This window comes from Gopherus evgoodei, chromosome 11, assembly GCF_007399415.2.
Source record: "Gopherus evgoodei ecotype Sinaloan lineage chromosome 11, rGopEvg1_v1.p, whole genome shotgun sequence".
In the NCBI taxonomy this organism is placed as follows: domain Eukaryota; kingdom Metazoa; phylum Chordata; order Testudines; family Testudinidae; genus Gopherus; species Gopherus evgoodei.
In genome coordinates this window covers 18,166,423-18,194,147 of record NC_044332.1, presented here as the reverse complement: position 1 = coordinate 18,194,147, position 27,725 = coordinate 18,166,423, and the positions used below count along the sequence as shown (strand labels likewise).

Genomic DNA, 27,725 nt, shown 5'->3' with positions numbered 1-27,725 from the left:
TCCCATTAAAACAGCCAATGGAACCTGAGTCCGCTTATGCTAGTGCTAAATTTGACTAATAAACTGAATGATCAAAGGAAATTCTCACTGTATGGAATATATATTAGACGTAACTGCTTTATAAACCAGGCCAGCATCATGCTGTCCCTCACTGGCCTCCATAAATTGTCCAAGCAAAGTTAACCTTTGCCAACGGTGTAATCCCTGCCAATTCTTATGCCTCTGTGCTAAAATCACCTGACATTACTAACCAAAAAGACATTACTGCTTCTACACTTCTCTGTCAAATGCCTTCTAATTCTTTAAAACCCCAAATTTATAGAAAGAACATAATTTTTAGTTACTAAACTAGCTTTATTCTATTCATTTCATGTATAAGTGGCACAGCAGATACCGATCATTTCAACAAATGGATTGGAATTGCTCTGACTCTTTGGTGAAAGGGTAATTAGTGCTAATTGCTGTATTATAGAAGAGTCACCCTTTTCAAGAGAGCATGAATGAGAACAATAGCAATGGCAGCCATAAGAACCAAGACAAATCCCATATGAAGCAAACGTATTTCCTGGTGGGAGAGAAGTGACATGTCTGGCGACATAATCCCTTGTCCTTGGGTCCACTACTCTTCCCACAACACTATGGTGCTGATCCTGCACTGAACTCTATGTGGGTGAAGTTAGTGGGCTTTGTGTGGGTATAGGGATCCACCTGTGTGGTGCTCACTGCAGATTTAGGGCCTAAAATGAGAACTGCTTACTAGGATGCAACTTCATTAAATTAGTTATACTTCAATTAGACGAGGTGAACCTGCAACTGGCAACAATCTTGACCACTTCAAAGCTCTGTACTGGAAAGTAGATAGGGATTCCTTTTCTAATGCCTGTCAAATAGAAAACTGGTTTAAAGTAGTGCAGCTTTTTTGCAAACTCGATCTGCTCATGAAAAATGTTATGCAGCCGATGTTTAGGAAAAATCACCCACAGATCCATAAAGCTGAGATCTAAAGGGTGAGACTTCCGAAGTTGTCTTATGGGAATCTGATTTCAAATAGGAATTATGCACCTACATTCTCTTGGGCATCCTGGAAAATCCCAGCCTAAATAAATGATCAGATTAAGAGCCAGATTCTGTTCTGAGTTACACTGGTGTAAATCCATAGTAACTCATTTAGCTAAGAGAATTACTCCATGATTTACACGGATGTAACTGAGATCAGAAATTGGGCCCAAGCGTTTTCTCAACTGGTAGGTAAAGGAAAGTGATGAATGTGTGGGAAGAAGAGAACAGGCTGCTGGTTCCATTACAAATTTTGACGAGTGTCAGAAATATTTCATAAATCAAAATCCTCAAACTAATCTGTAGAACATACTGTCACATGACATTTAATACTGGTAGATTTAACAATTGATCATTTACCCATTTGGCAAACTAGTTCACCCTTCTTTTTCAAATCAATCATCTCAATACACTAAAGAAAGTATATTAACACAATGGAAAACAATGCAAATCAAACATTTGTCTCCTCACAAGCACGCGGGGAGGGGAGAGAACAGAATTTAAAAAAAAATAAAAAAAATTCCTATCAGCTTTTCCTCACTTCACAATATCAATGGGCATTCCTCAATCAGTGGGACAATATAGTGGGGTTTTGTTAAGCCTCATTTCAACTTATGACATGATTTGAAAACATTTAAATCAGTTACAGACAAACTGAGACCACACTTGAGAACACTGAGATATATTAGAATATTAAGCCCCATTTTACCAGGTATGGGAATAAGGATTTCCCAATATCAAAAACCTGAAAATAAATGTTTCCCCCTCCACCCACATATGCTTGCAATTTCAGCAAGGGATGTACCCAAAGGGCTTATTTCTTTACAATTAAAAAGGGACAAAGCTTTTATAAAGACAGGAATGGCTATAACTAGTGGGATATAAACACGAGATGGGCTGCACCCAGGAAGTTTGGATCCAGATCTCAACCCCTATCCTCAGGAAGTCTGGGAGCAGAGGGTTTGGGCCCCATCATCACTCACATGAACAGAATATATATATTGAGGGAAGATATATTACTCTCCACATACTAGGGAATAACTGAACTCAGTTGAATAATCCCTTGCTCAAAGAAATTATTAAGCCTCATAATGAAACTGCCTTCAACATGAGGAGAGACAGATTTGCTTTGCTTTCTCATCTTCTCTCACATGCATCTCAGAAGCAAACCAAACAATGGAGACTTTTGATAGCCATCAGGTAGGAATTACTTTCACACAGTGGCTAGTTATAAAGTCACAATTTTCCTCAAGCACATTCCCTTTTTTGGGACAGAGAGGGAAGGGAGAAGAGGGAGATAACAAAATCACAAAGAGTTTGTTTGAATCATGTAATTCTTCTTTAGGGAAGAAACAGATACAAGAGGAATCCACTGCCTTTATAAGAAGCTGACATTATGACCATGGAGACTTAAAACCATTTTCAGCAAACAGGCAATAAAAGCAACAAGGTATTGTGGATAGAAGGAATTTCCCTATTTTGCTTAAGTAAGCTTAGTTTTGGTAACCACAAATATGTACCCGCTGGCTCCCACATACATTCAACTTCATGTACAGAGCATCAGTCTCACAAGTGTCTCAAAAACCATATGGCTCCTGGTACAAAATCACTATTATTATAGAAAGAGTCTCAACAGCAACAGATAGTTCGAGAAGTTTAGTAATTTTAAAATTTACCAAATGGGCCTGACGTAGATTTGTTTGAATGGGTAGCATTCGGATACATACCAATAGAATTCTTCCAGTTTCAGCTAGGAAACACCTGCTGTGCAAAGTTCTGGACAAAGCCACATTTGAGAAGGCAAATCATCAAACACTACAACATCACAGTAATTCAGCACTGGTGGGAATTTCTGCATGAGTCTTGACTAGACCATTATTCCAATCCAATTCCATTTTCTTGTCTTTTCTCCCTGGGCTAACCTTTGAAACAGCAACAACCCTCAGTGCCCTGGGCAAACAGGTAAAACCTATTTGCCCTAGTCAGTCAATCCCCTCTCTGCTCAATGAATCTAAAATAAAGAAAATAAATCAACGTTCAGTAGGAACAGTGACCAATTTCAGAAGAGGACACAACTACTGTTGTCTCAGCAGCAGATTACAAGGAACTGCTGCTTCCTCAAACACACACACACCCACAGAAGAGGTCAAAAGACTATTTTTAAGGAGTTGTCAAATGAATAATTGAACCATGGTCTTGAGTGCTTCGGTGAACCATTACCAAACCCGAGTGTGGAGCCAACTTTCCATGCCCAGATGCTACCTTTTTTCTTTTTTTAAAACCAAGAGACTTTTCCCCACTATAAAAACTTCCTACATGACATGCTAATGGGATGGAAAGCACTGATCTTAACCCTAGGAAACAGTAACGTGCATTGGTAATTTGAGGTATCGTCCCATTTCTAGGTCTTACTGCTAAGGTCAATTACATCCAGTAACTGTGCTGTATCCTTAAGGACATTTTTGGGGTACGGTGAACCTGCCAGTAATAAATGAGCACCAGTGCACAAACAGCACATGTGAACACCAGAGCGAGGTTCACTGAGGGGCCACCTGGTCTGTACGGAAGCAAGAGGTTTATTTAACCCCCTCTTTTAAAAAACAAAAGAGAACAAAATCCTCTTCAAAAGGAAGGGGAGGACAATAAAGAGGAAAAAGAAGATAGAAAACATAGGGTCCCCATCTGCCTGCAAATACAGACAGATCAGCTCAGTTGGAGGTGGTGAAGGGAGCAGATGCATTATTGGTACTAGTAGCTGTGGCACCTGTTACTGTGAAGCCTGTGGGAGGAGCTATGGAGCTGTGGCTGGGCTGCAGGTCCTTAGGAATGCCACTGTGTGAGCTCAGCTGATGGCCAAAGGCTGCGCTGAACTGAGGGAGTTGCTGTTTGGGGGAAGTGGAGGCCATTAGTTCAGCAGAGGCAGGACCCATGCCACTAAAACTGGTCTGCGGTAACCCCGGAAGCACACTGGAGCTGTTGGGGGTCACAGTGGCGAAGGCAGGCTGTGTGGTCTCTGAGTGCGAGGTGGTAGGTGGTGTGGACAGGGAGGTGGAAAGAAGGTGTCCATCGGCACCAAGGAGGTTGCTAAACGGAGAGGGGTCACCAAGATTGACAGGGAGATTTCCCCAGTGAGTTCTGGGGTTCACCACCCCGCTAAGTGGCACCTCCAGCTGCGGTGGGAGCAAGTGCTGTGCCATAATGGGCATCTCTGCTGAGAAGGTAGCTGCCAAGTTATCACCAGAATAGGATGTGGCATGGGGGGATGTGATATGGTCGCTGTAGGGAGACGGCACATGCTCACTATCGTAATGGCTTCCATGGGGTGAGGAGTGCGAATGGTCACTGCTGTATTGCTGTCGTGAGGTGATTAGGTCATCTGCCTTGCTCAGCAGCTGGGCAGAGTGTGGCCTCTGGGAGGCATGGCTGCCATCATGAAGTCCATGAAACTGTCCTGGGAAGGCTCTCTCCCCAAGTCCACTCTGGCTTATCAGAGTGGCAGAAGTAAGGCCAACGTTGGCTGGGGCAGAGAATTGCCCCTGGATCTGCCCTGCCAGGGGCGTAGGTGGGTTAGACAAGGTAGCAGAACGGAGCAAGTTCTCATCCAGCTCCAGACTGGAGAAATTATCATGTACTATACGCCCATTCAACAGCTCCCCCAGGTCCGTGTTAACCTCTCTGCTCAAGGACTGCATTCCTGGAGCTCCAGCACCTGTGGTGAACACCCCTATCCCTCTATCTGATAGCTCCTGAACTGGCACACCGTCTGTCTGTGTAAGTACTCCAATGGTACTCAGGCACTCAAGAGAAGTTACAGCCTGCAGAGCCCGTTCCAGTTCCTCCGCCTCTTCTGTAGTAGGAAGGAGGTCTCCATTTTTACCTACAGAAACAGGAACAACAGAAGTTAGATTGCTTTTCAGAGATACGCCTCACACTGTGGCCCTAGGAATACAGCTATTCAAAAAGTTCAATAGGATTTCTACCGGAAAATTAAAACAAACTTCCAGAATGGCTCGTGACAGGACTGAAAAAACAAGAAATTTGCACTTAGTTGGAAATTTTTTTTCAAATGAATTTTTTTCCAGTGTAAATGCAAAATAATAAGCCTTAAACATTTGCCGGATTTACATTAGTCTATAAAACAAGGGTGGCCAAACTGCAGCTTGCGAGCCACATGCAGCTCTTTTACAGTTAAAGTGTGGCATTCTTCACCTACCAAACTGGAGTGGGGGGAGTTCGGGGCTTCTGCCCTGCAGTGGGTTGGTGGGACTATGGGCTCCGCTCTTGCTGAAGCCCTGAGGACTGGCAGGTGCCTCTCGTAGGGCTTAGTCCCACTACCCTGCTGCAGGGCAGAAGCCTCAAGCAAGCGCACTAGGCTCTCAAACTTCTGAAGATTATAGTACAGTCAAACCTCGCAATAATGCGCCCGCCATAATGTGAAATCGCATATGTGATCATAGGTTGGTTCACCTTTAAGGCATAATACAGTACTGTACCAGTGGTCCCCAATACCATGTCAGGGGAGAGAAGATGCAGCCCCGCACCTGCTGGGGACAGAGAACTCCGAGGCTATGGGCGCCGGTGCTCTCTGTCCCCAGCAGGCACGGGGCTGCAGCTTCTCTCTGGCTTTGCCGGGGCTGCGGGCGCCGGTGCTCTCTGTCCCCGGCAGGCGCAGAGCCGCGGCTTCTCTCCGGCTTCAAGAGGAGCCGCAGTCCCTCGCCTGCCGGGGACAGAGAACTCTCAGGCTATGGGTGCCAGTGCTCTCTGTCGGCAGGCGTGGGGCCGCGGCTCCTCTTGAAGCCAGAGAGAAACCACAGCCCCGCATCTGCAGGGTTTCAGTGTATGTAGCTCAGAGGATCAGTAAGTTTGGCCATCCCTGATATAAAAGCTTAAATATCTTTTCAAAGTGTGATGCCACATAGTACTAAGATCAGTCTACAAAGTCCATTTTGCTTATTATGTTATGTTATAACAACTACTTTAAAATGTGGATAGTTTTCTAAAAGACATGTTCTACAAATTAATTCTGGGAAGTTCTATGGCCTGTGTTATACAGGAGGCCAGACTGTATGAACATAACAATCCCTTCTCGACTTAGATTCCATGAATAACCTAAATTTTATTAACAGGATTAAAATGCCAAATTCTGATATCATGTCAGCTCAGAAAAGTGACAAAAAGCACAGCAAGAGGTTTCCAAAACTCCTGGTGGTTCTTCTGAGCCTTTTCCCACCATTAGTGGGCGCTGAAGTCCACACACACAGAAATTCAGGTGTATTTCAGCTCACAAGCAAGTTTCAAAGGTTTTTTTTTAATTTCTGTTTTCCTTTGATAAAAAGACAGATATTGATAAAACAGGGCTGTAATCCCAGTCACAGAATGATCTCTTACTGAGAATTTGATTGATTAAATTGCAATTGTCAGTGACATGCAGAAGAGCACAAAAATCAACCAGTACTTCCGTAGCACTAAGTATACAAACAAGCAAATAATCACACATGCACGTCTTCAAAAACATGCCTTTCTTAGAGGTCATGTATAAGCAGTAGATGAATGTACGCTCTTTTTCTAATACTTCTCTTCTCTGCAAGAAAGCAGGTGAACCCTCAAACGCACATTTTAGACTGTTCACTTCCTCACCTCACGATTTGTATTAACTTTCACATAAATTAAAATAAAAATATACCTTCAAAGAAATCAAAATCTTGCAAGTCATCAGGCAGCCGTGGTAGGACATCAGAAAAGTCCTCCTGATTCAATTCCAAGTCATGTGGAATGTCTGTGATTTCATTGGCGATGTCATCGGGCAGCTCATCTGTACTCAACTCCGGCGTGGAGGGGCTCCTGGAGAGACAGTGATGTCAGTCACACTCTTAAATCCTGATTTCTCACTACTGCAGCATACTTTACAGAAGGTCTGTTTCAGTCTTTGCTATGGCTCCTCTGCCTTTTTTATATTTTAAAATCAACAAGTGGAAAGAATGCCTTTTAGACAAGTTTCATTAAAAAATTCTTCAATTTGTTCTACTAATAACACTTACAAGTTGTGCATCGGCAACAAAACATTTTATCCATTTAATCGAACCTTTCTTGAGATCTGAAATTAACATTTTCCAATTCTTCCTTTCAGCAATGACAGAGATACAAGACGCCTGAAGATGTTCATTTCAGTTCAAACACCAAACGAATTTGGAAGGCCAAAATATTAAGCGGTGGGGAAAAGAAAAAGGAAAGTTCGCCCTTCCTCGTCTATATTTAGCAGACCTGATTAAGCCCATAACATTGGAGCTGAGGTGTGTCCAGCTTTCATTTAGTCACACACTGTACAGTGTACTGGCTCCGCCGCCTTTTCCTATATTTAATTTTTTAATTAAAAAGCTAAAATAAATAAAATGAGCCGCCACTGGCACTGACCGTATGTGGGAGATCTCCACTGGCAGTGAGATGCTGGTGGGCATGCTGAGGTTCCCTTGGGGCACTGCAGGAGGAATAGGTTTCTGGGGCCTACGTGGTCCCCTCCTTCTCTTCTTCTTGTGTTTTTTGGTAAGTGCAGGTGGCTTCGTTTTTTTCCTGGGTTTCCTCTGCTGCTGGTGCTGAACTTTACGGGAGCTGTCCCCTCTCAAGAAATTATCCTTTTGGAGAAAGAATGAAGGAAGAAGGGACACATTAGGATCAAATGCAATTTTCTTTTCTTGCCATTCCCAAACATTGACACATAAAGTGAGTGAAGAGAGGATATTTCTAACCGCCAGCCTGCAAATCCAAGCCTGGATATGAAAGCGAAGTTACTTCCTTTTCTCCTCTTGCATCATCACTGAAAACAACAAGCATGTACGTTACATCCTTAGTTACACCGATGCAACCTCTCTGTAGGCAAATGAGGTTGCACAGGTTTAACTGAGGGCACAATCTGGGATGTTTATTACTGGTAATAGTGAGTGAGAAAGAATGAACCCAGCTTAATTCTCCGATCAGGTTTGCAGAGCTGGCAGTCAGACAAAAATCCCACACTATTTGCATCACCGAGATACAGCAAATATGGAAGCCCACAGTGACATTTTCAATGACTGTGTCTGAGTAGAACTACAGTTTAATGCACATAAACTCCAAAGTAAAAAGATTTGGAACACCCCAGGTAAGTATCAAAAGAATGAACAATATTGGGGCGACCTGATGGCAAGGATTTGTGCAGCTAGGTGTAAACCAGAGTTCTGGTCACGTTCCCATTGCTGTAAAGGACTGAGAGCACTGAAGAGACATAGTAAGTGCTGTAGGACTGAGAATTGGCAGGGGACGCAGGTGCACAACTGCAGGGCCTTGTACTCCTGAAGAGCAACCCACTGGCCAATTACAAAATGAGCTCCATTTGATAGGCTCTGAAGCAAGCTGGATTCAGTCTTCGATTTTGATTATGACGGTTGTGACACAGGGCTTTGATGTGCCAAGCAAAGGAAAAAATGGGGGACAATCTTCAGGCCTCTGATAGGGACACTGAGGATTTACCTGGAGAGAAAGGAAAAAAAAACTGGATTAAAACTTTAAGGGTCTGCGTTACACCAATAAAACACAAAGGGAACCTCAGAGTTAAAGGTGACCCAAAAATATTTTTGAAAAAAAATTAGATGACAGGGACTAAATGGCAGTTGGCACATAAATTAACCTAAAAATGCTGCTTTTGGGGAAGGTCGGTGGAGATCAGAAAAATCGAGGCTGTTGTCTCACGTTCCACAGGTTCCCAGTCTGTTACAATGCTCCAGAATACACCATGCTGCAGGGTCACAGCCACTGCGATACCATAGTCATAGGCAACCCTACATATTGAGCCTGAAACTCTCTCACTACGTTTTACTATACTATTTCATGGAAAGGTCAGGGCAATTCCCATTTTTTTAGTATATTTCCTTCCCCTGGAAAAAAAAAAGTATATATAAAGCTTTTTTATATATATATATTTTTTTTTTTATTTATTTTTCCTGGTAAAATAGCATAGCAGTTGCTAAACCCAGACCAGATAAATAGAACTCCTGATGACCCCAATTTGTGAGAATAGTTACAGCTGCAGTTTATACTTACCATTTTTTTGGCATGTTCTTCACACAGAGGTGTCTGATGTGTAATGTCAAAAACTGGCACTGAGCACTGCTGCCCATCTGCAAACTTGGCTGTGCAACTTGAGAAGAGCTGCTGAGAACGGTTCAATAGGATATCTGTGCGTTTCTGGGTCAGGAACAACACACCAGACGGTGATAGAGAAATGCCAATATGATAAAAAACAAAGCCTTGAATTCTAACAGTTCATCGAGATGTTATTTTTAATGAGTATCTAACTGTTGTTGTTTAAGCTGAAAGCTAGGTACAGCTCAAACCCAACTTTTCAAGTAACAAATTGCATTAATGCAGCATTGCTAAGGATTTTATCATTTGTTATGAAGGGTTCACTGATGCAGCTATTTTGCTAATGAGTTCTTAGGAAAAAAAAAAAAAGTATTTTTCTTGGATACTCAATCAATAGTATCAGTTTGGAGCACTGTAGTCAGCAGGACTATTTCCTACTGACTGTCCCTGCTAAAACATTAAAAAGAGAATTTCTTAATTTCATCCTTTAAGCTAAATTTTTGGTATTTACTTTTCTTTCTCGAGAACACAAAAAGTTCTAAGATCCTTCCTGTTCCTCTGAAAGCAGATATTTAATCGGACTGAAAAGGTCAAATAAATCTAAACTGAAACTTGGTGTTTTCAGACGTTAATGTAAGTCAAATACATATTTCACAGTGGGTGTTTTTTCTTTTTCAAGTAATGTTAGCAGCTTTCCTTCTGCCCAGAGTAGGTCATAGTCAAACTGCTAACAGAATCACAGGGCTGGAAGGGACCTTGAGAGGGCATCAAGTCCAGCCCCCTGAGCTGAAACAGGACCGAATAAACCCTGACAGGTGTTTGTTCAACCTCTTCTTAAAAACCTCCAACGATGGAGATTCCACAACTTCCCTTGGAAGCTTATTTCATAACTTAACTACCCTGATAGAATGAAAAAATATAATATAGAATAACAAAGGAAAAAGGGAAAAGCTAAGGATGGATAAGGCAGGAAACAAGTATCTGAAAATTGTGGAAAGAGACTATTCTCATTCTGGGGGAGAGGAGTGAAGGGAAGAGAAAAGCAAGATCAATACATTCTCTGCTTCTCTGAACTGGACTTGAGACATTGCAGAATAATATTTTTGTGGGAATTGAGGAGGGGGTTGTATTTGTGTACATACACCCACACCCCCTTTGGGTGCAGAGCTCTTTTGAAAATCTGACCCCATGTATCTAAGCCTTGTATCTGCCCCACATTTAGGCTCTTGTTCACAGAAATCTGTATTTTTAAGATATAAAATTAGAAATCAGCATTGTATTTTGCAGCCATTGCAGGGACAAGCAACATGTCCCGCAGAGATGCACTATGTTGGTGAGGGCCAAAGTGCACCATCTAGTACCCACCCATCCCTGCCTTATTAGCTGAACTTTGCAAGGCCACACAAAACCGTCAGCTCCTTTCAGATACAGACAAAGACGCAGCATGGGACGTAACTTCCCGCTGCCCGCAGAGAGTAAGTTACAAAAGCCAATTAGCTCATCATGCACAAGCCTCAAAGCCCTTTACAATGTATTGCCACCCTCATTTTACAGCCAGGGAAGAGAAGGTATAGAGAAGCGAAGTGACTTGCTCAAAGTCAAACAGCAGGCCAGATCTGTCCAGTGTGCCTTCCACTGGACCATGGTGCCCATGTTGGATAAGACTGTCAGTGGCCACTGATAGCTTTTGATTTCAACTGACATTAATGTATCTTAAAAATGTATATTAATAAGAACCTAAATGGGCCAAGAATAGTCTGTGATTTCCCCCTCTCAGAGGAACTGGTTTTAAAAGCTTTTTATGGTAACTCAATTTTACACCCAACATTTTAAGAGACTTTGCTTTTGCCTCATCCATTTAGATCCTTTCTACCCTTTGCGTTCATTCTCCCGCCCTCATCATTTTGCAGCACCCCCTCAGTTCCTAAGGTGGCTGTGAATTCACAGCTATAGTTTTGTGGGGAGGAGGAGAGGGAAGAAAGATGCGAGAAGATGCAAGTGGGTCTTGTCAGGTAAGAAAGAGTACTTAAAATAATCATAACAAATTCATGATCATAATCAGCCTCTTTAGCCTCCAGGTTAGGATATGGAAGCTGGTTTTGACTCTTACAAGGTTCCCCAAGGTTCCCCCATACACACACTTTCTGAGGAGAATGCTACACCTTCACAGATCACTTTTCTGTAAGGTTTTCCTGAAATCTCACGCATTCACATACAGGTTTTTCCCTAACCCAGAACTATGTCCTAGGGACTTCTCATTCTTCCCCTGCACTGCCTCATTTAGCAATGCAGGCTATTAGAACCTTCACTATTCATTCACTCTAGGTTACCACTTTATTCCACAGTATTCCTAGTTTCTGTATACACAACTGAATCCTGTAAGACCATCCAGACATCCTATGGAAAGCTACCATCAACTACACAAGAGCAGTGCAGAAAACACCCTCCCATCAAAGAATGAGATCTGTAAAGCTGCTGGTAGGAGGAGTGTAACAGTGTAACTATGACAGATACCAGTCACTTGAACTATGGGTCTTCTCTGCCTATGGGTGAACAGATCACCTCTCACTGCCCTAAATACCTGTGAGCAGACAGACACAAAGCCAAAACGGTTCATGAGACATTTGCAAATAAGTATTTCTGATACAAAATTATCTGTCACTCTAAAGAATGAAACTATATCAATGGTGTTTCCTTCCTCAATGAGCAAAGAGGGGAGGTAAGAGGATACGTTGAAAACAATGCCTGGTGAATGGAAGGGCCTTGTTAGTGCACTGTTCACCTTTCACAGTTCCACTACATGTTGTTGGTTCTGCATCTCTCTGCTTGGCTTGGCTTGTGCTGAAACGAAAATACATTACAACATGGACTTTAAAAAAAAAATAAATAAATAAATCTACTGCCAGCAGATATCCTGGCATAACAGTAACACTAACCAAGCAAAGTGAAGCATGACACTCTCGATATGTGGTTTACAGTTCACATCTGTGTAGTTATTTACTCTCTAGAGCTGGATATAGGACAGATGTAAACAAGGGGCAAGGGTGACATCGGTGTAACAGCACTACAGAATGAGGCGAGCAAGACTTCATCACAACTGTTGTTTGTTTACAGCATCTGACACAACAAGGCCCTGAACCTGATCAGAGACTCCAGGCATGCAATGTAAATATTAAATGATAGAACCCAGAGTTGCATTCTCACTGAAATTCAGCTCACATGCAGAAGGCTTGCAAAAGGCCTAGGCAATGCAGAAGTCCTATATAAGATCTCAAAATAGGACTGGCCCTTTGCATTGGGTGAATTTCACCTTGTATGCATATTATTCTCGACGCTGATTGAAGGTTCTTTGCAGACATTCCGACTATTGCCCTTAGGGCGTCATCAACTGTTTTAAGCTAGATCACAAGGCTGAGCAAAATAATTTTAGTAACTATCATCCCCTATGGCCAACACGAAATATTTTGGAGTCACAAGATCAGTTCAGTTCCTACACTTTATGAAATTGGAACAGTGACTATAGAGCTCTATTATTTTGCCAGACTACCCCCGATTTAATTTTTCACTCACTTCTAATTAAACAACTAATGTGTGTGCTACAGAGTAGACTTTACTTAGGTTACCAAATAATCTGACCAAGTTGCATTGAATTAGCCAAATCATTCTGGCAAGGTTTATCATGTAGTTTAAGTTTGAAGACCTTTATTTATGTATTTATTTTTAAAAGTTCAATTAGAAACCATTTAATACAACTGAGGTTCTGAGCTATCCTTATAAAATGGGAGCCTTTTCTCCCAGCCTCAATATATCCCTCACCATAAAGCAGAGCCCTGAGACCTTCTTTATCCCTCAGAGGAGCTAAGAGCACCCCCACGGAGAATGCTCTGTGCAAGGAGGGTAGAAGCTGCTTTAAGCCTACTCCTGCCACCTTCCCCCCCCCGCAATAATTGTCTTCAGAGTCCCCCAGAGCCACATGTCTTGGTGAGTGAGGACAGAACCAGCAGAGGGAAGCTGCTGATACCAAAGACATAACACCAGGATTTGCGCAAATATTCTATACAAAGCAACTCCATGCATGACAAAAACTGGAGGGATGTTGACATTATCTAAAAGGAAATCCCACAGAAAGTAACCTTCAGAGTTGTTAGAGGATATTTGTTTCACTGTTGAATCTCATTCAATGTTAGATTGAGCGAAATCTAATAAATTATGAGAGCTTCTGACGATATGCTAGAAAGAGGTAAAGGGAACACAAACTCCTCCCCCCCCCCCTAAAGTTTGCATTGTTGAGGGAATCTGCAGAGCAGAGCGAATGTCTCTATAAAGCATTTAACTAAAAACCCAAGACATGTGGGTGGGTGATCAGTTACAATGAGAGAATCAGTAACAAAAGTCATAAGCTAAAATACTCCGGGTGAAATCCTGACCCTAATGAAGTCAATTAGAATTTTGCCATTGACTTCAGTGGGACCATGATTTTATCCTAAGGAATTAAAGTCATGGGCGTGTGTTGTGGAACAAATGATCCATCTTCTATACTGCACAGCTAAAAAATGCCTAACCTTTTAAGAAATAAATCGTGCTTTAATTTACTGTACTCTGCAGATAGGATTAGTAATGACAGGATAATAATGTCAGTATTATTTTGCCTTCCATGTACAGGATCCGTGTGGATATTAGGTTGAAAGTTCAACATTTCAACTTAGCCTGATTGTTTCACTACTGATTCTCACCCGGCCTTGCCTATGACTGCAGGCAGGTGGGAATGTATGAGCTCTAACCTGGTCCAAGTGCATGTAGCTCTTTGGAGTTCCTGTATCAATTGTCCAGCACATTCCGGCTCTCTGCTGGCCGCATGCAGCAAAGCTTTCCGGAGCGTATGCCGGCATTTCTTCTGACGAGATTCTGCCCGCTCCAGGCGGCAGAGGTGCTTATATTTCTGCTGAAAGTAAGTGCAAAGCTGGGTCACCCTGGAACTCCTGCTATCTGAATCATCATCATCATCTGACCTGTGAAGAAAACACAAAATAGATGGTCTTTTTCAAAGAGAACTAAATTTATAACTCTCTCAGAATTATTCAACAAGCATCTTTCTTATAATTTCACACTTAGCTAAAGGCTAAAAATAGCCAGGGATATGTTCCCTAAGAGAAACTCAACCAATTCAAACTGTGGGAATCCTTTTAAATTTTAAAGGTATTTAATCTTCTTAGTATGTCAATATTCGAGATTACATCAATTTATCTTTGAGTCTGACACATTTAAATGTCCGGAACTTGCTGTTAAAAAGAATACTGTTAACCTTTATTTACTGTAAATGTCTCTGAAGATGAAGTTACAACTTGATTTAAGCTGCAATTATGGAAAGGAGAAAACACTCAGTGGAAAATGATGGAAGAAAGGTCATGCCAGAGAAGCATGATTGAATTCTAAGAACACTGTACCAAACAGCTGACCTTTCTTCATGGATGATTTTACTGGGTGAACTTTTTTCTCCTATTTCCTCAGAAAGCTGGCTACAAGTTCTGCTCTAACCTGCCCTGGGTTTACACCAAAGACACTCCAGTGACTTTAATGAAGTTACTTCAGCTTTACATTGCTACAAATACGATTAGAATCTGGTCTCTGATATTTACTACCCAAATTGACAGGCACTTATGTTGTTCGCAGTGTTACTGTTGTTGTGTTGGTCCCAGAATATTAGAGAGACAATGGGGTGAGGTATTATCTTTTATTGGACCAATTTCTGTTGGTGAAAGAGACAATCTTTCGAGCTTATGGTCTTATGTAACTCTGGAGTGAAATCCTGGCCTCACTGACTGCAGGGGCACAATTCCCATTGACTTCAGTTGGGCCATATTTTACCCCTGGTGAATCAGAATAACTCCAAAGTCCATGTAGATGCACCCACCTGTATCAGAGATGAATTTTTTCCCTTTGTCTTTAGTACATTGGGCAATTTTTTAAGTAGTAAAACTAAGACACTAATATTAAAGCCTATGGATGACTTCCCTGTTATGTGCTGTTATGATGAGATACAGTAAAAATCACACACAAAACACACAGTTATGCATTAGGTATTTAGTCAGAAAGCAGAGTTTACTACACAGTTAATACACAGGGTAGTGAGAGAGGGATCTGGGTAAGCCTATGCAAGAAACTGAGTAGAAGCATGAACTGGGAGCACCCAATCAGTCAATCCCCATTTACTCAGGAAGGTTTTTCTCTTTTTGTTTTCTTTTTCTAAATGGCAAAGCACACACACCATAAAAATACCCAAACCTGCCAAACATGCTCGGTAGAAGTAATAAAAATCATCACTGGAACATGTTTAAATCTAGGATCTCTCACAGTACCAAGGAGTCAGCTTCACCCTGATAACACTCAGCAAAACAATGTTTATGACCAAGGAGCACTGGAGTGAATTTATTTCAAATAAGACACTCTCCGTTCAGTCTTCTCTGGAGAAAATAAAACTTGGCAATTTTTGCTAAACTTAGCAACCCTAAAGCAAAGGAGTTAAAAACTATGATACAAAGTGCAGAGCTTAATCAGCAAAATCAAATACATTGAAATCCAAGTCTCTGAACAACAAAGCGTATTGCAAAACTAGTTAATGACAGCCTGAATGCTGACCATCAACTGCAATATTTATTAAATAAAATAAGATCCAGAAATGTCAGAGTGATAGCTGCTCCTCTAAGAGAAGTGGATTCAAATTTAATTTCTTTCATAGAAAAACTTGTGCCAAACATTCTCAGTTTAGATGCAAAAGTTCCTCTCTGTTTGGGAAAGCCTACTTAATACCCATCAGAAAAGCCCATAAAAACTCCAGTAAGGAAGCACGATCATAACAGAAATATAAAGCTATCTATATAAGAACTTAACCAAATATATCCACTGTTAATTAATAAATGGTAAATATTATCAGTTAACATAATTAAGAGTATCCCTTAACATATTTACATAATGATAACAAAAATAAGAATGCAATGAGTGGGTTAAAATGTCAATTTGATCAATATACAGAATTACATGGCTTTTTAATTATTTTCTCTTTCCTTCTATTTTAAACAACCATCATGGGGGAGAAAGATGGGTGGGAGTGTGTAGCTTCTCCTTATATGAGGCAGCCAACACAAAAATATGTAATACACACATATACTTATAAGCGCCTAATAGTTATATTATTTAAAATAAAATTACAGTATTCGCAACTAAGCATAGACTAGAGAAAGGAACAGTCTGCATTAGAAAGTGAAAGTGGTTTTGAAAAGGTTTTGCTTTCTGATTTGAGTGGCCTTCTTTCAGAGAACGTCTTAACAATTATAATAAACTTCTGACTCACCTCCCATTGAGCTGAATGTAGAAAGGTCAAAACATGTATAACTCCTTTTGACTTATGAGTTATGAGATAATTCTGAAAATCACAAGTTAAGAGGCACACAGAGACCCAGAAAGCACTGCAGAAGTGGCTCTTATATTTTCTGGGAGACAACCAAGTTTTAAATAATACTTAGGACTTTCACTTCCAAGCAAGACTAGCCAAAACATATATGTACATCCCAAAAGACTTTAAAACAGCAGTCACATCCACCGTTTTTTGGTGTCAAAATTTCAAAAACACATTTTATTTTCACCCTTCTATGCTGAGCTGTTTAAGCAAATTACATTTGATTTATTCTCATTAAGCATGTGTAACAGAGTACTATGAACCAGGATTTAAAGTCTGGCATTTCATTTTTAAAGTATTAATGTAACTGCATGGAAGTCTTTCAATGAACAATCTAAAATGTCATCTTTTTAAAAAAAGTGAAACTGTGATGGGATGGACTAGGCCTGACGGCCCTGCCATACTCATCTCAGGAAAGGAGATGTGGAGAGGTCCTCCAAGCAGGCTAGAGTGGCTGCAAGGGAAGCAGCCAATCAGGGCCTAGAAGGGCCCTATAAAATGGAGCCACAGCACCAGAGACAAGCAGTTCATTGCTAAATTAAGAGGAATGATGACAGAGTTCCTGGCTGGCCAGAGGGAACTGTAGCACAAACGACAGTTCAGTGCTAGTAGGGACTGGGGGAGCGAGAAAGTGCCCCTGGACGTGAACCCTGAGCTAAGGGTAAGGCGTCGATGAAGGCTGGGGACGTGGGGAAGTGGCCCAAGGAACTGAAGGCAATTTTGCTCAAGAGACACAATGGTGTGTCGCTGCTATTCTTAGGGTCCCTGGTCTGGGACTTGGAGTAGTGGGCGGGCCCAGGAATCCCCATAGGCTACTGGGAAAGGGCCTACAATTGGACAGTAGTAAACCCCCAGAAGAGGACTGAACTGTCAGGAGGCCCCCCTGGAACCACTGTTTCCAGGGAGGAAGCCCTGAGGGTATGGCCTGATACCAGGGCCGAGAGTGGTTTAAAAACCAGTGTTACATCTGACCAGAAGAGGTTGCTCACAAGAGATGAGTGCCATGCCATTACAGGCATGTTCAACAGCATGTACAATTCAGATGTGTTTAACACTGAAAGAATAAATGTTGACAGTTTACCATAAAAAATGAAAAAAGCACTACTTTATAGAAAGGAAGAACAAACAGGTGGTGCCCACCAACTCAGTACTGCTAACGTCAACAAAGGGGCCTCGGAGAGTCCATAGTGTAAAAAATGTCAGATTCCTGGAAAAGGTATCCAAACTAGTTTAGAGGGAGCTCTCTGATTTTAGGAGAGCCAATACTCAGTAATCCAACATAGAGAATGTGCTCTGTTTTTAAAGTGCTGTGATAAACAGCTTCTCTTCAAGCCAATGAAAAGTTCCTGACTTGAGATAAGAAGTGAAATTGATGCACATACCATAACCCAGTGGTTCTCAAACTGTGGACCTTTTATTGGTGAGAAATAAGAAACGTAGAGTTGAAAGAGAGAACCGTCTTAAGGACTCCTCCCATGAAGCAGCATTCAGAATAAAATGAGCTGGAAAAACTAATAATCCCAGCATTACCACTGTCATATCTGCAAAAGATGACCTAGGCCTAACTGCATTCTCTCCATATGCAGCCATACTTTGCCAACTGAAGCTCTCTGCTGGTTGCTATTGCAGTTTCTGAGGAAGGTTTTAATGAGACTCTTGTGTGGAGGTAAAATGTGGCAGAGAGAACAGGGCATGCCAAGTAGCATGAAGAAACAGACAGGACAAAGGTGACTTTCTCTACAGGATTTGCCATTGACTAGCTCAGTGTAGTGACCTCTTGTGAATCATTTGCAAAGCCACCACACTACAATGGAAGGTGAAAGTATAATGTATTTTTTAATTGGAAAAAGTCATTTTGCTATTGAAAGTAATAAAGGAACCACTCTTTGTACTGTTATTCTTTACTACAGAGTAACCAAGAACCCTGCTCTTCCCTCAGGAGGAGATCTGGAGTATGGTACAGGCTAGCAAAACATTGCTGTTAAATATATATATACAGGTGACATAGTGTAGTGGTTAAGAACGCCGCCCTTTGATATGGGAGACCGGGGTTCAAATCCTGGTTGGTACCCCTAACGCGTCACCTGCCTACCTCAAATATGAGAGCAACACAAACTAGGAAAGCCATACCAGCTTGGACATTGCCCGAATTAACAAGGTCCGTGCCAGATGTTGAGGAACCAGGACAATCTGACGATAAGTGGGCTACTGGAACAAAACCATTCATGGACGAGACAAGAGAACCTGGAATTGATAGAATGCTACTATAAACAGTAGACCTAATGAGAGAGGATGTATGAGGGGGCTATGGATAGACAAAAGACCTACATCCACACTTACTGAGAAACAGCTAGTTACCCAACGCTTCAACATAGTAAAGAGGAAGCTGCTCTCACAGTTTGAGATAGACCAACTCCACATTACATCCCAGACTCAAGAAGGCCTGGAAGAACAAGTGGATGTACAGCCCACTCCTGAAGCTGAAACTTCACTGCCACCCCCTCCATTGCAGCACACAGCAGCTGATATGAGGCATAAGATCATTGAGAAACTAGCTACAGTCAATCCTCGAGACCAATTACCAAGGCTCAGTGGAGAAGTACCATCAGATAGTATGTTAGAAGATGCCAATAGGGCCCTCATGACAATCCCTACTACCACCATAACTCAAACCAATGAACTGGTATACGCTACAGCCTCTGTAATCCTGGAGATGCTTGGCTGTACGATCAAGAAGAACAACAGTATGTTACCCATCCTGGAAAATGAGGTTGGAGGATAAGACCAAGGCGACTCGGAGAGAAGTTAGTCAGCTGGTGGAACTACAGAAGGGTGTAGAGATTAAGGATAAGACTCAGCTACTGAAAAAATACAAGGGCCTGACTCCATCTGAAGCCCTAGAGACTGCTAAACAAAGGCTCACAGCACTGGCTACCAGGCTAAGGAGATACACTAGAGAAGCAGAAGCCAAAAAAGTAAATGCCCTGTTCTCTAAAGAACCATCTAAGGTGTACTCCCAATTACAGTGCAACAACACAATAACAGCAGAGCCACCAGCAGCAGAAACTGAACAGTACTGGAAGAACATATGGGAGAAAGAGAAGACTCATAACACCAGTGCAAAGTGGCTGCAGGACCTGAGAACAGAGCACAGCAATCTCCCAGAACAGAAACCAGTTACCATCACAGTAGAAGACATCCAGCAGCGGGTCAAGAGCATGAAGAGCTGGACAGCACCTGGACCAGACATGATCCACACCTACTGGCTAAAGAAACTAACAGCAGTGCATAAACGCCTAGCAGCACAGATGAACCAGCTGCTGGCAGCAGGCTCCCATCCAAACTGGCTAACACAAGGAAGGACAGTGTTGATCATGAAAGACCCCTGCAAGAGAATAGAACCATCCAACTACTGGCCAATAACCTGCCTCCCCACAACATGGAAAATCCTATCAGGTATCATAGCCGCCAAGCTACAGGACCATATGGGCCAGTACATGAGCATAGCTCAGAAGGGCATTGGGAACAACACCAGAGGCTCAAAACACCAGTTGCTCATAGATAGAGCAGTCACCCAAGACTCAAGGTCTAGACAGACCAATCTGAGCACAGCCTGGATTGACTACAGGAAAGCCTACGACTCAATACCGCACACGTGGATCTGTGAATGTCTGCTGCTATACAAAGTCAATAGGATACTAAGGACCTTCCTCAAGAACTCAATGGGACTATGGAAGACAACACTGGAAATCAACTCAAGGCAGCTTGCACAAGTGGCCATCAAGTGTAGCATATACCAAGGTGATGCACTGTCTCCACTGCTGTTCTGCATAGGCTTAAACCCCCTCAGCCAGATAATTACAAGGACTGGATACGGGTATGGGTTTAGGAGTGGAACTACCATCAGCCACCTCCTCTACATGGATGACATCAAGCTGTATGCTAAGAATGAACGAGACATTGACTCGCTAATCCACCTGACGCAGATTTACAGTGAGGATATCGGGATGTCATTCGGACTGGAGAAGTGTGGCCGGATGGTAGTGAAGAGAGGGAAGGTAGTCAAGACTGATGGGGTGGAACTACCAGCGGGCCACACAGCAGACATACAGACCAGCTACAAGTACCTTGGCGTCCCACAGTCACATGGAAACCACGATGAGGAGGCAAGGAAGACAGCAACATCCAAGTATCATCAAAAGGATAAGACAGGTCCTGAAGAGCCAGCTCAGTGGGAAAAACAAGATCCATGCCATTAACAGATACGCCCTGCTGATTATCAGATACCCTGCCGGTATAGTGAGCTGGCCAAAGGAGGACATGGAGGCTGCCGATGTGAAGACCCGGAAGCTCCTCACAATGCACGGAGGTTTCCACCCCAAGTCCAACACCCAGAGACTGTATACCAGCCGGAAAGAAGGCGGGCGGGGCTTGGTGAGCATCAAAGCCACTGTCCTGGATGAAACCCGAAGCATCCAGGAGTACATCAGTAAGATGGTCCCCAAAGATGAGCTGCTGAGAGAATGCCTGAGGTGGCAGCAGACATGGGAGGAAGACCAAGCAGAAGAAGTGCCATGGCAAGACAAGATCCTGCATGGGATGTACCATCGACAGATAGCTGAGGTGGCTGACATTGGGAAATCCTACCAGTGGCTGGAAAGGGCTGGACTTAAAAGACAGCACTGAGGCACTGATCATAGCAGCACAGGAACAGGCACTGAGCACCAGATCCATTGAAGCAGGGGTCTACCATACTAGAGAGGACCCAAGGTGCAGACTGTGCAGAGAGGCCTCAGAGACAGTCCAACACATAGTGGCAGGATGTAAGATGCAGGCAGGAACAGCATACACTGAACGGCACAACCAAGTGGCTGGCATTGTGTACAGGAACATCTGCACAGCGTATGGGCTAGATCCTCCCAAGACCAGATGGGAGATTCCACAGAAGGTTGTGGAGAATAGCAGGGCTAAGATTCTGTGGGACTTCCAGATCCAGACGGACAAGCAGGTACTGGCCAATCAACCAGACATCGTGGTAATAGATAAGGACCAGAAGACAGCGATGGTGATAGATATAGCAGTGCCAAGTGACAGCAACATCAGGAAGAAGGAGTGTATGAGAAGCTGCAGAAGTACCAGGGCCTGAAAGAGGAACTAAAGAAGATGTGGAAAGTGAAGGCCAAAGTGGTCCCAGTGGTGGTAGGAGCACTCGGGGCTGTGACTCCTAAGCTGTGTGAGTGGCTCCAACAGATCCCAGGAACAACATCAGAGCTCTCTGTCCAGAAGAGTGCAGAGCTAGGAACAGCTAAGATACTGCGCAGAACCCTCAAACTCCCAGGCCTCTGGTAGAGGACCTGAGTTTGGGGGGAAATTATATATATATATATATATATATATATATATATATATATATAAATAAAATATCACTCCAATGTAGTTCTTTTGAACATGAACTCTTCCTTCTGCCATTTCTAATACCTCTTTTTTTAAAGTGGTAGAAGCTGTATTTATTTGGTGGGTTTTATTATATATTATTGCCATGCAGTATGCCAGAGGGACTAGTGTTCATCCTCACACCAATCATCTCATTTGTTTGTTCTGTTTTTTTAAACTCCAAAGAAGTACCTCGGTGTCAGAGGCTGGCTGGCCCTTAATGGTAAGGCAGGCTCACCTTGCCTGTGACCAGAAAGTTACCCCCTGATGAGTAAGATGGAGACTTAATTATAATTCCTGATCCCTGCTGTGATGGGATGAGAGAGAGGACTACTGAAACAGAGCTGTGAACTCAGTCAGGAGGGAGGAGCAAGAGAAGTTCCCTCACTCTGGGAAGGGCCTGATAAGGTCAGGCTGGAGGAGACCCACTGGTGAACAAGACAGGCCCTGGGGGGCTGAGTCAAGACCTAAAAAGGAGCAGGAAGATTCCTAAGGTAAGCTGCCAGAGTCCCTGGGAATGAGAAGCAGTGGGGGAAACTTGCTGGAAAGCAGCAGCATAGGAGAAACTCTGCAAGGCCAACACATACTGGTAAAGAGCAGAGAACTTCAGTGTAGCAAAGAGGGGCAGGGAATGATTAGTTTGGATTTATTTGGATTCACAGTTGGATTTTTGTTACCCCAGAAGAAGAAAGCTCCTCCTAAGAAGCGTCCTGACTGGAAGACCAAGCCATGGAAGTTCCAGGGAGAGAGACTGACAATCGCAGGGCCAAGGAAGCGGCCAACAGAGGTTCCAGAGGCAAAGTCCCCTGCAGGACCACATCCTGACACCCGTGGGCACTATGGCAGTGGTTGCAACTATACACGCTTTGGTACTTTCAACATTTCTGCGGCGCTGATGGCTGTAGGTTCATTTTTGAAGGCTACTATCTTCCTTGTGAACTGATAGCTATGATGGAGAAAAATTACTTCCCACTGCTTTCAGTGGCAAAAACAGTCTATTCTGACCATTTTAGACAAACTTCAATATATACATTGCCAACAAAGTTGTTCAAATCTGGACTTTGTTTTAAATAAACTTGTTTTTATTTACAAGCAGATGAGAGCTAAGGTCAAATCATCCATGGTGTAGCTTCAGAGAGGGCAATGGAGTTGCAAGCAGAGACCACTTTGGTATTAGTAGTTATAGATGAAGATAATGACTGTTCATGTCACACCTCCCCCAGGAACCAGTGTTCCGATGAAGAATTTTCCTGGGCTGAAAGAGGTTTCCCAGCAAGACAGTTACTCTTGATTTTAACTCTAGTGTTGCTAACTCTAAGGATTTTATCATAGTCTTGCAATATTTGTTGTTTTTCTTCAAGGCCCTAGACCTGAAGTCCTGTGAATACACCAGAATCTCAACTTTCATTTTAATAGTAATAAAGTAAGTATATGGCCCCCATGTTTTACACACAAGCTTATGCCCCAATAAATGTGTTAGTCTCTAAGGTACCACAAGTACCCCTCGTTCTTTATGCTTCAGAATGTGACCCTACAGATTAAAAAAAACAGAAGGCAAACAAACTCCAACTGTATTATTTCTAAAATCTCATTAATTTTAAGCCAATAACATGATCTCTGAATGTTGAGCCATACTATTACTGAAAAGTCTAATTGAATACTACAGAGGAAATGTTTCCCTCGAGGAGAAGTATTGAAAACAAGCCAACCTCATAGACTTAAGATCAGAAGGGACCATTATGGTCATCTAGTCTAACCTCCTGCACAATGCAGGTCACAGAATCTCGCCCACCCACTCCTGGAACAAACCTCTAACCTATGTCTGAGTTACTAAAGTTCTCAAATCGTGGTTTAAAGACCTCAAGGTGCAGAGAATCCTCCAGCAAGTGACCCATGCCCCATGCTGCAGAGGAAGGTGAAAAACCTCCAGGGCTTCTGCCAATCTTCCCTGGAGGAAAATTCCTTCCTGACCCCAAATATGGCGATCATTAAACCCCGAGCATGTGGGCAAGACTCTCCAGCCAGCATCCAGGAAAGAATTCTCTGTAGTAACTCAGATCCCAACTTTGGAGATCTGTTGAAAGACACTATTTAACATGTGCCCTTTTTACACTGAAGTAGCCAAATGGAGACTCTAAAATTCAGAATTCTGCTGCTGCTGCCAACCCACTCTGCAGCCCATACTCTCCTTTTCACTCCTTTCCTGCTAACTTCATTTTTTAGTCTGTAGGATGAGCTCATGGGAAATACCGAGCCAACAGTTACACTGGCAGCAAGGACTTGTCCGTAGGACAGCTGGAGCTCTGCAAGGCACCTGCAACCCTAGCTCCACTGCCAGGGCCTACAACCGGCCAGCACAGCCCACTAGCCATACTGGAGCGTTGTTCTTCCCCATTATTGCCTCTCCACATAGCTTTTCTTGATGGTCAGTTACTAGTTTAATGCAGCAAATGTCTGCATTGCCTCAGGCATCGCCATCCTGCTTCAGTGCTGAGAGTCTCCAATAGGTGGCAACATTAAAGAGCACAACCTCCTCCCTCTAAGGCAGGGGTCTCAAAGTCCTGTCCCATGGGCCATCTGCGGCGGAGAATCTCCCCACTGCAGCCAGGGGAGGAGAATGCAGGCAGACACATGCCAGCAATCTCAGCTACAGGCACTGCCCCCCGCAGCTCCCATTGGCTGGGGGAGAGGAACAGAGATACCTTCATTAGTTGTTGGGCAGAGTCAGCCATGGAGGCAGCACCACTTTTTTCCACAATGAATACAAGTCAAAATACTGAACACAACTATCTGATGCACACCTTTATGCAATTCTGAAGGTTTCAACTGATCAGTCACTGAGGCCAATCAACCACAAATTGACAGAACTGAAGCATTGCCAGGTGGCTGGTCACACTAAAACTCTCTGGGAGGCAAAGAACTGTATAAAGTTGTATGATATATTTTTTATTTTGAATTTTTTAGAAATAATAAAACTAATATAAAATGTTTTCTTTTCTGAACACCAGCTTCAGTGACACTATTGGCCCGCTGGGAGGATTTGAGAACTGGCACTGGCCCTAAGGTAAATTGCGTTTGAGATCCCTGATCTTAGGAATACCAAGGACTCTGCAAACACTAATGGATTATCAATTCTTTGCACTTATACAGAACCAATTATCCACAGATCCCAAGGTGCTTTCCAGAGCAGGGTGAGCATACTTACATCCATCTCAGAGGATGAAATTAAGGCAGAGGCTGTAACCTACACCCTGCTGGGTTCACATAATCAATCAGTAGCAGTTCTAGGAATAGAACCCAGGCATCCTGACAGTCCTGTATTTCAAGCTTTTACAGCTTTCTCCCAGAGCTGGGTTTAAAATGTGTGCTCTGACCACTATTATTCTCTCCCCCAACCCTGGTGAATGCTGAATTGCACTCAATGTCAATCACTTGCTTCCATGGTAGAGGTGAAAGTAAGCCAGTATGGTTCGATATGGCATACCAGCAAGAGCCAGTACACCATGCCGGACCGCACTGGCTTCTGTTCTATGGGTACGTCTACACAGGAGAGGAGGGTGAAAAAAAAAAAAAAAGGAAAAAAGACCTGGGCAGCGACTCTCAGATTTAAAGGGCTCTGGGTTCCCAACAGCAGCGGCTCTACCAGCTGGACTGGGGCCAGGATTTAAAGGGCTCAGAGCCCTTTGAATCCCGCCCGTGGCTCCAGCAGCCGGGCTGGGGCCGGATTTAAAGAGCATGCATCCGACGAAGTGGGTATTCACCCACGAAAGCTCATGCTCCAATATGTCTGTTAGTCTATAAGATGCCACAGGACTCTTTGCTGCCTTCATAAATCTTGAGAGGCACCGCCTCTTCCGGATGAGGGCACGCCCCACCCTCAGGACTCCGGCAGTACCGGTAAGTCCTATAAGTTACTTTCACCCCTGTTCTATGGGTACATCTACACAGGAGAGGGGGTGGGAAAAAAAAAAACAAACGACCTGGGCAGCGAGTCTCAGAGCCCATGTCAACTATCTCAGGCTCACGGGGCTTGTGCTATGGGGCTAACAATAGCAGTGTCAATGCTCTTCCTTGGGCTGGAACCCAGGCTACGAAATCCAGCCAGGGAGGAGGGTCTCAGAGCCCTGCTGTGAGAGTGTCTGCACTGCTGTTTTTCCCCTCTTTTTAAGGCAACCCCTGTGAGCCTACTTCAGTTAACCCAGGCTGAGAGACTCATTGCCATGTTGTTGAATTTCAGTTTCTTTTGTTTTGTTTTGTTTGGCAGCATAGTGTACTCTATTACTCCTTCTTACTTGAGGAGAATTTCCATTGTTATTTTCAGTGAGGCCTGAGTAGGAATAAAAATAAGATTTCCCTGGCATCCAGCTCCACTATCTTCCTGCCCTGCAGCAACTGGGACACAAGCCAAAGGGGAGGTGAAGGATAGTGCACAGTGTCTGTCTATGAAACCAACACAAGTTAATTTAAAACAGGAATACATTCACTACAAATAAAATATTCAGATAAGAGTTGAAACTTTCCTAAGAGCACCGTTTAAAGCAGAATGCCATCCCATAGGAATCAATAGGAGATTCTACCCATCACAGCTGATCTGGTCAAAGATGGAATGAGTTAAGTTTTACTATGTTTATTGTTAAATACAGCGTTAATTTAAAAAAAGCCAATCCTCAGATTTTGATATCTGATTTTAGAATTTAAGTTTTAGGAAAAGATTCAAGTTTTCCATTAAAATCAATGCAAAATTCATAAGAAAGTAAAAAACAAGGTGCTAGCTGCCTTTGGTTAGCTTGCTATCAACTTGAGTAGCTATTAAATTAGTAAGGCAGAGCCACTTTAACAAACCAAACTCATCCATGGAACAGTTTAAATTAATATATCTTCAGAAACAGAGAACATGGTGCAGAATGTCAAAGTAGAATAAGGAATAGATAATTAATTAATAACAATCTTTACTGAAGCTTGACAAACAGAAATACAATTTTGAACTACAAACAAGCAAATTTGTCAACGTTTATCCATAAACAAAATTAGAAAAGGTGCTGAAGAGTAGAACTAGGCAGATTAATAGAAGTGTAAGAGTTGCAAGTGATGTACAATAATTTATCAGTTATTGTCAATGAAGAGGGTGTTTTAAGTGAAGTGAAATGAAACAGAAAAATCAACATGTGAAAAGAATATGGAGGATACAGCAAAAGTAAAAAAACAACCACCACCAAATAAAAAATAAACCACAGACTAGGAAACTAATGCACAACCCCCTATAAGCTGAAAAAGAAATTGGGAGGTAACATTCCAATCAAATGTTAAGGAGGGGAAGACTATAGTCATAGGAAGAGTTCTTTGACTGGACACATGATCTTTTTTGAAGGTTATATTTGGTTTAACAGATGAACTAGACATCCATGCTGACTGTAGTTTTCCATTTGCTCCCTAATATTATGTTCCCTAATAGCCAGGCTGTGAGGAATACCGGGGGAAAAAAGCTTTAATTTAGCTTTATTTTAAAAATATTTGTAACTTCTATGAAAGCTCGCTGTTTTTCTGCCTTGTGATCCCAAAAGAGCAACTGACTTTCATGTCAGCTTAAAAAAAATTTTTTTTTAATTGGGGAAAAGGAATATTAAAAGGGATGGTTTTGGTCTGCTGATTGTCACCAAAGTTTGGCTAGGTG

General features: G+C 42.7%; 1 protein-coding gene and 1 non-coding gene across 3 annotated transcripts in view; both read right to left on the bottom strand.

Moving 5' to 3' along the window:
- Nucleotides 1-308: 308 nt before the first annotated feature.
- Nucleotides 309-27,725, bottom strand: part of INO80D (INO80 complex subunit D) — a 55,177-nt gene continuing 27,760 nt past the window's right edge. For both annotated transcript variants that reach the window (XM_030579965.1, XM_030579966.1), the window contains exons 6-11: nucleotides 13,950-14,177; nucleotides 11,900-12,009; nucleotides 9,127-9,260; nucleotides 7,468-7,685; nucleotides 6,740-6,897; nucleotides 309-4,933 (exon numbers count right to left, since the gene is read on the bottom strand). In XM_030579965.1, coding sequence (XP_030435825.1) covers nucleotides 3,765-4,933; nucleotides 6,740-6,897; nucleotides 7,468-7,685; nucleotides 9,127-9,260; nucleotides 11,900-12,009; nucleotides 13,950-14,177 — 2,017 coding nt within the window. In that variant the 3' untranslated portion in view covers nucleotides 309-3,764. The remainder of the gene's footprint in view (nucleotides 4,934-6,739; nucleotides 6,898-7,467; nucleotides 7,686-9,126; nucleotides 9,261-11,899; nucleotides 12,010-13,949; nucleotides 14,178-27,725) is intronic.
- On the bottom strand, nucleotides 13,140-13,260 carry LOC115660103. Its single transcript, XR_004002746.1, has one exon. It is a non-coding gene; the product is annotated as a small nucleolar RNA SNORA57 (small nucleolar RNA).